Source organism: Rana temporaria, chromosome 12, assembly GCF_905171775.1.
Source record: "Rana temporaria chromosome 12, aRanTem1.1, whole genome shotgun sequence".
NCBI lineage: Eukaryota > Metazoa > Chordata > Amphibia > Anura > Ranidae > Rana > Rana temporaria.
In genome coordinates this window covers 14625098-14635811 of record NC_053500.1, presented here as the reverse complement: position 1 = coordinate 14635811, position 10714 = coordinate 14625098, and the positions used below count along the sequence as shown (strand labels likewise).

The 10714-nt window shown below is 44.5% G+C and overlaps 1 protein-coding gene across 8 annotated transcripts in view; it reads right to left on the bottom strand.

Moving 5' to 3' along the window:
- Nucleotides 1-551: 551 nt before the first annotated feature.
- TPD52L2 (TPD52 like 2) overlaps nucleotides 552-10714 on the bottom strand; it is a 39038-nt gene continuing 28875 nt past the window's right edge. For 6 of the 8 annotated variants that reach the window (XM_040331257.1, XM_040331259.1, XM_040331260.1 and 3 more), the window contains 4 exons: nucleotides 10551-10577; nucleotides 6870-6911; nucleotides 3233-3281; nucleotides 552-1191 (listed from right to left, as the gene is read on the bottom strand). In XM_040331257.1, the coding sequence (XP_040187191.1) occupies nucleotides 1105-1191; nucleotides 3233-3281; nucleotides 6870-6911; nucleotides 10551-10577 (205 nt within the window). In that variant the 3' untranslated portion in view covers nucleotides 552-1104. The remainder of the gene's footprint in view (nucleotides 1192-3232; nucleotides 3282-6869; nucleotides 6912-10550; nucleotides 10578-10714) is intronic. The other 2 variants (XM_040331256.1, XM_040331261.1) reach the window with 2 other exon arrangements.

Below are 10714 nucleotides of genomic sequence, written 5' to 3'. Positions count from 1 at the left end.
TTGAAATCGGTGCAGCGTCGCACCGAATTAGGACGGTGCCGTTGCCGGCAAATGCCGCCGATTTGGCATGTCAAAACGCACCAGTGTGAACCAGGACTAAATCAAACCCACAGTGTAGATTGCAGAGCCACAGAGCTGGCAATCTCTGGTAGATATTTTATAGATCTTTTTTGTTTTTTATCTATAGTGTTCTACATTCATAACCTATAACTATTGTGAAATCAGAGGCAGCTCTGGGGGGGGGGGGACTAACAAAGATAACCTGCTGGAACAGCCTCTGAGGCTTCATATTATTACTAGGGCTGTCATGAAAAAAGCTCCTGCTTCTCTGTTGCCGCTTCCACCAGCTACCGATATTGAGCTTGGCGAGCAAAGGACCACCTTTAAAGTGGGAGAAATACAGGAGGAGGCCATTGCCAACCTCCTTCCAAAAAAGCATGGCTGATATTCTTCCACTGGTTTCAGTACTACCCAAGTCACAGAACACCGATCGGAGACGTCCTTCGGGCAAGCTACTGAAGCAATCATTAATGGCGTCTCCCATGTTTTCTCATGACAGGTCTCCTTCAACAGAGAAGACAGATGACAGCCAACACACCCAGAATAACTGAAAGAGCTCCCTCTAGAGGCTGTGAATATATTTACACTTTCTGACTCAGACAAGGGTTCCCCCCTGTGCTTATAACACAACTATCTCCGGGGACAACACTTTACTCCTTTGCTGCAAATGCAATAAAACTTTAAAACCACCACACTGAGTTCATTCCTTCACTTCCCAGTATCGCAATCAAGAACCACCATCACCAGCAGGAAATCCCTCCCCCTTTCCCTAAGGGCTAATCAGGCAGGACAATGAGAGTGTCTCAGCCTATAGCCTCCAGTTTTGAAAAAAAGGGGGTGGGGTCTTAACAGGGAATGTTCAAATTTCTGGAAATCACGGGACATCACAAACTTGGAGGAAATTAGTGTTTTGTTTTTGATATTTATCTTTTTTTTTTTTTTGGGCAGCCCGGCTGAGCTGTGAGATGATGATGTCGTTACAAGACAAGAAAAAAGGAAACAAAAATTAAAAAGGAAGAGGGGGGGGGGTGAGAGAAGGGAGGCCTAGAATGGGGCGGAATCCTGTGACTTGTCCGGTGAGTGTAATCTCTGGCTTCCGTTCTCTTCAGTGCTGTCGGTTGACCCCCTGGGCTGCAGAGAACAAAAAAAAAAAAAAAAGAAAGCCATAAATGTCTCCATATTTACTGAGGAGGGTGAAAATTTGCAAAGTTCTCATACAAACATACTGCAGCAGATACTCATTTTATAACCATTGTGGTACCAGAAGTGAAATACAAAATAAATAAAATACAAATCTAAGGTTTAAACAACAAACATGTAATGCATACTTGCGTTTCGCAATCAGCCTTGGCTTCCTGATGATGCAAGGCTGATTGCGAAACGCGTAGAGGCTTCTGGGTAGTTTGTTGGCCGGAATTACGTCACACGTCACCTCCTGCCGCTGAGCCGATCGGAGACGGAGGCCGATCGGAGACGGAGGCGTGGAGCGCACGCCAACCGAGGGGATCCACACGTTGGTGAGCGCTTTGTCGCTCGGCATTGCTGGAAGGACTTGGTGCTGGTCTGGAGGCACCGTACTTTGCGAGTGAGACCTTGTTTCATCTATTTTTCAATAAACCAGTTTGAACATACTGCACTACGATTAGTACCTTGTTTCAGAACAACTAGTTACCATCAGGAACCATATGAATGTTTATGTGGAGGAGGATTGCGCATTGGCTGTGAGGAGGGGAGAGATCTACTTTGATATTACAGGTGCATTTCAAATCTAGGTCTGGTGAGTGTCCATTTCAGAAGCTGGTGACGGTGGCACGTTTTTGTTGGTGGAGCAGCAGTCACACATTCTTTCACAATAAGGAGCACTATTATTTCGGACTTTTGTTGGACCTTTTGTAGCACTGGACTTGCTTTGGGAGATTATATTGTATTTCCGTTTTTTAATGTATATAACTAACGGAATGACCCGTGACAAACAGAGACTTTGGAAGGATGAGGGGTACTCCTGTACCGGCGTCACCAAGGAGTCTTATGTCTAGGGTCACCTTATGTCCAATAGGGCCATAAGGTGACTGAGAAATGATATCAGAAATTACAGGACAGGGGACATTACCGATTGCAATATCTCGAGATCCTGTAATATGAGCTAAGTGTTGGTTTATTCTGACCCTACCAGTCAATAGAATGTCTCTTTCAATGCGTATCCCAGGCTATTGAGTTGTTAAATGAGGCTGGCTCTTGAAAGGCCTTTCATTGTGTGATAACACTGTTTAAAGCCTATTGATGATCAGGTGTGAATACCTTTCTGTCGGAGACAGACCGTCTGTCTAAAGATGTGGATTGAGGGGAAATCATTGTGTGATGGTGTTTTGTTTGAATTCTATTAATAAAGGAATGTGACTTCTCAGGTGTAGTGATTAGGTCATGTTAATTATAGACCGGCGCCGAAATGTCTAGAATGTTTAGCAATTAGCCCATCTGAAGGTGTATTGAAGCCCCCAGTGTGTGATGTTGGGGGTGGAGAGTTCTTTGTTCCTTTGATTATTGTAACCTGTTGTACTGTATATAAGAAAGCTGAGTTACCATTAAAGATGTCTTTCATTTGAAACCAGAACCCAGAGCTGTGTGTCTCGGTTATTCTGGGAAATGGGATGGATCTGGTCCTGTTGGTTGGAGTGTCAGATAAGCTGTCGTGGTTGATGGATGGGATATCGTAAACGGTGGTGACCGTTACAATAACATATACACAGGGTAATAGGTTTAGAGTATTTTGGACTTTTTTTGTATAATTATACTGGGTTCACCATCACTGGCGCAGTAACATATTCATTTATTTATATGGCACTATATATGTATATAGGAGTATGTCATGGCTCTATACATGTATATAATAATAAATAATTGGCTTCAGCCAAACACTAACCATGAGTGAAAGAAAAGTTTTTGTGTTATTCATATTCTGTGAAAAATGGCCAAGAAAATCAGAAATTCTGCCAGGGTATGTAAACTTATGAGCACAACTGTCTGTAAGGGTTTACACCCACTTTAAGTATTCTCACTACTTCTATTAGGTCACCAAAACATTAACATTTTCATCTATCAAATCATAAAACAAAGCCTTTTGCCTAAGCGGTCTGGTCTCTTAGCATTTGAACGCAGCAGATCTTTGTCTTACCTTTCCACCCACTACACGCTCTTCGAAGGATTTGAAGGTGGCGGAGTTCCTAAAGGATAAAACAGAGTTCTGTTGAAGGATTTACTGACTTAATTAGCCAGTTGTTGCAATGGTGATGACCCGTCCCCCCCCACCGTCATCATCACCATCATCATGCACAATTACAGAAAAAAAGGAATAAAAATACCTTGTTAAAGTACAATTTCAGCTAAAACCTAACTATTCTTAAAAACGCTCCCTCTCCTTACCTAAGGTAAGCCCGCTCCGGTGACGCGATTCCCTGTGTCAGTCATTGGCGGCTGTAAGGGAAGGGAGAGAGTGCTTGACATTGGCTGGGAATGCCTGGGGGGGGGGGGCGTGGCGATGACCCATTGTTGGTGCTCCCTTCTTTCCCTGGCAGCCGCTGTTGGCTGAGAAAAAGGAGCCAGATCACATAATCGGATTGGAGCCGAAAATAGGCACTATGGGGCAGATTCACATACATTTAGATAGGCGCAGCGTATCAGAGATACGCTACGCCGCCGTATCTTACCTGGCTTTAAGTAGAATCCAGGAAGATTTTGCGCCGTAAGTTATGGCGGCGTAGTGTATCTCTCGGCGCGTAATTCAAATCGGCGAGTAGGGGGCAAAATTTAAATGAAGAGCGTCCCCGCGCCGATTGAACTGCGCATGCTCCGTTTAGAAATTTCCCGCCGTGCTTTGCGCGAAATGACGTCGCAACGACGTCATTTTTTGAACTTAGACGTGACTTCCGTCCATCCCTATTCACGGACGACTTACGCAAAAAAAAAAAAAAAATTCAAATTTCGACGCGGGAACGACGACCATACTTAACCTGGCAAGTCTATCTATACGCCGCAAAATAGCAGCTTTAACTATACGCCGGAAAAAGCCGGACTAGAGACGACATAAGAGAATGCGACGGCCACCCGTACCTTCGTGGATCGTCGGAAAAAGCTAATTTGCATACCCGACGTGGAAGTATTGCATTTAAGATCCGAAGGCGTACGAAGACGTATGCCTGTCGGATCGAACCCAGAAGCTGTCGTATCTTGGTTTGAGGATTCAAACTAAAGATACGACGCGGGTAATTTGAAAGTACGCCGGCATACTCGCTATGAGGATCTGGCTATATATACACACATATATACATTATATATATATATATATATATATATATATATATATATATATATATATATATATATATATATATATATATATATATATATATATATTTTTTAAATAGGCGAGTCTGCATAGGTGTTAGGAGGGGGGGGGGAACACTTTTATAACTAGTTAGGTTTTAGTTGAAATTCTACTTCAAATTGGAACACTAAGGCCCCTTTCACACTGGGGCAGTATTTACGGTGGCGGTATAGCGCCGCTATTTACAATGGTGGTATATCGCCGCTATTTTTAGTGGCGCTATGCCGTTGAAATTGCGGCGGAATTCAACCGCTAGCGGTGCGGTATTAACCCCCGCTAGCGGCCGGAAAAGAGTTAATACCGCCGCAATGCGCCTCTGCAGTCATTATTACCGCGGTATCCCATTGTTTTCAATGGGATGGAGCGGTATACACACCGCTCCAAAGATGCTGCTTGCAGGAGATTTTTTTTTTCTCCCGCAGCACATCGCCTCAGTGATGCTTTCACATTCAGAATGCTGGGGCAGGAGTATTTCAGGCGTTCTTAATGCGTTATTTTTAGCGCTAAAACGCCTGAAATACGCCTCCATGTGAAAGGGGCATTAGAGGGATATTTAAGAAGGCAGCAACCCAGAGAAGCCATACTTGTTCACAAATTTGGTAGCAAAGTTGCATATTTCACATCAAAGCCATTCTACAGCGACTCTACATGGGCATTCGTGGTCTGTTCTCGTTCCTCCATACAAGCCAATATGAATGCATGACAAGTCAATGGCAAGTACTCCTCAGTTAACCCCTTGTAGACCTATGTGCCTTCACAAAGTACACCTGTCAGCTGAAGAGATATCGGCCGATACATATCCCAAATACTTAAAGCGGGGGGTTCACCCAAAAAAAAAAAATTGTATTTTACACACATTAGATCAAGCATAGTAAGGGCATTTACATTCGGCGTATTTTTTTTTTTTTTTTGCTCTGTACATACCTTTATAATCTGTTTTTCTCCAGGGCTTCCGGGTTCCGATGACTTCAGGACTGGGCGTTCCTATCCTTTCGTTGGATGATTGACGGCTTGTGAAACAGGTGACCCGTCACACAACGCGCGTCACCAGATGTCAGAAAATAGCAGAGCTGCAAGTCGGGACTATACGGCGCCTGCGCAGTCAGCTCTACACGGCGGGCGCAGGCGCCGTATAGTGCCGACTCTTAGCTCGGGTATTTCCGGAAATCTGGTGACGCGCGTTGTGCGACAGGTCACCTGTTTCACAAGCCGTCAATAATCCAACGAAAGGATAGGAACGCCCAGTCCCGCAAGCATCGGAAGCCTGAGGCAGGGATAGGAACGCCCAGTCCCGGAGTCGTCAGAACGCAGAAGCCCTGGACAAAATCAGGATATAAAGGCAAGTACGGAGAAAAAATTAAATAAAAAAACTTGCCAAAAGTATATGCCCTTACTACGCTGCCTCTAGTGTTAAAAAATCGTTTTTAGGGTGAACCTCCACTTTAACAAAAATGGTAGGATGTGTTCTAATCAAACCTACAAAATGGCCGACACTCTTGCAGAAAGTGGGTGTGTGTGAAACCACAATTATTCAACAAAAGCGGAAGGAACTTTTCCCAGCAAGAAGGAAAAAATGATGCGACTTTCCCAACAAGACTGGGTGATGTCATGGGACTTTCTAAAAGAAGTGGATGAGGTCGCATTGCCAGATTGCTTTTGACCAATTACAGGACTTCCTCTTTGGTCAGGGACAATCGAACGGTTTATTTAGGAACTGGGCAACTTCCTTCAAACTTCCCCATCAGACTAAAAAAAAAAAACGATCATTCCAGTGCATGTCTGAATAATGGAGGTGCCTGTGGGGCAACAAAGACCATCCTTATTTTATACCATTTTAGTGTAGGCTTGAGTGTGACTGGAGCTTGTGGGGAACCAAGACAGTCCTTATTTCAGACACTCTGATAAACGAGGTCTGCTGTGTTCAATGTGGATCGTGTAGACGGGATTGCGCTCTAAAATTTGGCGGCTGACAAAAAACGCAAAATGCCGCTGGGGCTGCTTCTGACCCGCTTTGCATGGCAACAGATCTCAAAGGGGACTTGCTGCATCAACAGACACGCAAAGCAGGACAGACGCAGCCTCACAGCGACTAGACACACCACACAAGTAATGAAAGACTGCCAATCAAAGTGCTTATCAAAGGGAAGTCAAAATCAGAAAAGCAAAGGCCGACTACACGAGACCTTGCTCTATCTGCATATCAAACAGCGCATCCAGCATTCATGCTGAACAGAAGCACTGCAATTACAAAGGAGGAAACATAAAAACAGGCTTTGTAAATTCATGCAAAAATAAGATTATTCATATTAATCTGAGCACATTGATAGGTTCATCTAAACACACAATCTCATTTAATAGACGTTCTGACAGATTGTGAATGCAATATTATTAGCATCTCAGTTTTATCAGTACAGGTAGTATACGTTACCTCATTGCAGGCATGCTTATGGAGTGACGGATTGAGTAACTGCTACTCGGAAGGCATGAGGGGGGCAGAAAGCAGAATTAGCAAGCAGAAAATACATGTGAGCGCGCCAACCACGCAGCCAGGATCTTCACAAATAAAATAATCCGCTAGCTAGGAAGGAGACATTTTGTCTGCTCAGCCCAAATTATAATATTCTCAGTGATGTCACCGGTCTCTAGTGAATGGATAGGCTGCATTCTCAGTGATGTCACTGGTCTCTAGTGAATTGATAGGCTGTATTCTCAGTGATGTCACTGGTCTCTAGTGAATGGATAGGCTGTATTCTCAGTGATGTCACTGCTCTCTAGTGAATGGATAGGCTGCATTCTCAGTGATGTCACTGGTGTCTATTGAATGGGTAGGCTGTATTCTTAGTGATGTCACTAGTCTCTAGTGAATGGATAGGCTGTATTCTTAGTGATGTCACTGGTCTCTAGTGAATGGATAGGCTGTATTCTTAGTGATGTCACCGGTCTCTAGTGAATGGATAGGCTGTATTCTCAGTGATGTCACTGGTCTCTAGTGAATGGATAGGCTGCATTCTCTGTGATGTCACTGGTCTCTAGTGAACGGATAGGCTGCATTCTCAGTGATGTCACTGGTCTCTAGTGAATTGATAGGCTGTATTCTCAGTGATGTCACTGGTCTCTAGTGAATGGATAGGCTGTATTCTCAGTGATGTCACTGCTCTCTAGTGAATGGATAGGCTGCATTCTCAGTGATGTCACTGGTGTCTATTGAATGGGTAGGCTGTATTCTTAGTGATGTCACTGGTCTCTAGTGAATGGATAGGCTGTATTCTTAGTGATGTCACTGGTCTCTAGTGAATGGATAGGCTGTATTCTTAGTGATGTCACCGGTCTCTAGTGAATGGATAGGCTGTATTCTTAGTGATGTCACTGGTCTCTAGTGAATGGATAGGCTGTATTCTTAGTGATGTCACTGGTCTCTAGTGAATGGATAGGCTGCATTCTCAGTGATGTCACAGTTTCTAGTGAATGGATAGGCTGTATTCTCAGTGATGTCACTGGTCCCTAGTGAATAGACAGGCTGTAATCTTTGTGATGTCACACCGGTCTCTAGTATATGGATAGGCTGTGTTAAGAGTAATGCAAATTGATAAACTGCCATCTTGGCAATGCTGCAATCTTTTGTGGGGGGCATGTGGGGAATGAAAAAACTGTATTGTCAGTGAAGTCGTGGCTCTCTAGTGAATACGCTACAGTCCTTATGATGTCAATGAACCCTAGTAAATAAATAAGTTGCATTTTGGGTGTTTGGCAAGTGGGCCGATTCAGTCACAAAATTGCTCCTTCACCAGCAACCCCAGTCTTACTTCTAGTCCCTGAATGTTTGCGATTTTACAAAGACGTAACAAATAATGATATCACTGGCTGCATCGTAATAAGATAGAATCAGACACATTACACTGCAACAAAACACAACCCACTACATAGAAAAGGAGGAAGACAGAGATGACAAACCATCACCTTGTATACACAAGACTGTGGAAGGAGGAAGAACCACATGAACCTTCTGATGGATACACAGAATTATTCATAGAGCCATGCAGAGAGCAGCGATAATGTGCACACCCCCCGCCTACCAGATTCCCGATCGGTGGCTATGGACTGGGGCACTGTGAACATGATCACTGCTCTTTTGCATTGTTTTGCTCCAACATGTACAATGTGTAATGTGTCACATGAATGTGTAATGTTTCTGTAAAATAGAAATGATTCCTAAACTTAAACGATCTTGTTGCCAACCTTGGAAATTTCAACTAAGCCTATCAGGGGACAAAACTAAACAAGCAGCACGAGATTAACAGATTAAAAAATAGACAGCTGAATGGACATGCAAATCTTGACTTTTGATAAAAGTCAAACTTGGCCCCACCCATTGCCAGCCTTCAAGCTTCTCTACTTGTCCTTTAATGTGCGTCTTTATAACACCGTCTATGTCACAAACATCAAATTCTATTTTTAATTTCCTATACAACTTTAAAAGATGATGGAGGATGAGGAGGGGGAGGAGGGAGGAGAGACGGCAAGTGACTGCTACCGTTAACAAATTTAAACGGAGTTCCCTTCACCGGAATTAGCGCACACAGATGTTGAACCAGGAACCACAGAAGACTAAACCCGGCCATAGACTGCTCGAATCTCGGCCAGTTCAGCAGGGACTGGCCAAGATTCAAACCATGTATGGGCAGGCTAAATGTACCCAAGTCAATCAACTAGGGCACAACCAGCCATGATTTTTACATGCGATTGTTGCTAGTGGCCGTTCTAGCCTCCAACAATAATCACTGAGTTCTCCCGGCTGGAATGGATTCCCCAATGGGAGAACACAATGGCTCTATGGGAGGGATCCCCCCCTTAACATTGCCTGTGGTTGCAGGAAAGAAAATCGCACAGTTTATGTCTGGCTTAAATGTATTCTTTATATTATTTATCAAAGATTACATTATAGTCAAAATATTCTAGAGCCCCGATAAAGGAGGTAGGCACTGGAGGCACGATGGCTATCTGAGCGAATCCAGTTATTGAGAATTCTATATGAACTATTAAAATCACTCCAATTCCATAAATTCTGAGACCCAGCCAGGGACCTTCTTATAGGAGATAGCCAGGGATGGACTGGCCATTGGGACTACAGGGAGTTTCCCGGTGGGCCGATGGCTCAGTGAGCCGGCTTCAGTGACAGTGGACCGCCGCCCCCCTCTGCTCCTCTGTCTCTCCCTTCCCACAGGGCTCACCTAATATCCCTCCCTGCAGCGCTCACCTGGGGGAACAAAGAAGCAGGGGGAGGACCAGAGGAGCAGGGGGGATGACAGAGGAGCATGGGGGAGGGCACAGACAGCTGACTCAACAGCTATGTCCTTGGAGTTTCTCACTTCTACCTAATCTTGTGCCATAAGGGGGGCACGGAACTTGCCCTGGGTTAAATAATGTCTAGCTTCCCCACTAGTACTGCCTATAAGAGGACCAGTACCAGCCGTTCTACTCTAATAAAAGTAGAATGGCAAGTGAAGGGGGGAGAGGTAGCGGGGGGGGGGGGCTGCGGGAGTTGCCCGGCTGCCATGGGAGAGACCTGTCAAAGTGGGCCAGTCTGGATGAAGCCCAGGGCCACATTTCTGTCCCAGTCCATCCCTGGAGAAAGCCCTCTACAAAAAGCCACAACACCGGAGCTGAACTACTAACGAGTCCAGCGTCCCATTACCTATTCTTTTATTAACTTGTGACCCCCCATCTTGTATCATTGAGACAATTAAAAAAAGGAGATCACAGGATGTTTAACCAGCATGGGGCCACCACTTGTCAACCAGAGAATCCATATCAAGTAAACTGCTGGTGGCCAAAGCAACATGGCCGTACTAGTGTCAATTAGCCAATCCTACACTAGGTGGCAAAGGTGAGCTAATATTTACGGAATACCTATCTTCTGTATGTACATGAACAAGGGTGTATGTATGTATGTATGTATGTATGTGTGTGTGTGTGTGTGTGTGTGTGTGTGTGTGTGTGTATGTATACGTGTGTGTGTGTGTGTGTGTGTGTGTGTGTGTGTGTGTGTGTGTGTGTGTGTGTGTGTGGGTGTGGGATGAAGAACACAGAACAGAGGACCATCTCCTCTTACCTAAAAGACTGAGAGAAAGGAAGGGCCCTGTGAGGGAGAGGAAGGGTAGGCAGAGAGTCAGCATAGACTGCAGAGTTTCCTTTAATATCGCTTATCTGACATAGAGAATGAAATGCCCTCCCAGTGCAAGCAGTCAGGCTTTTCATAACATACCAATCAATCAC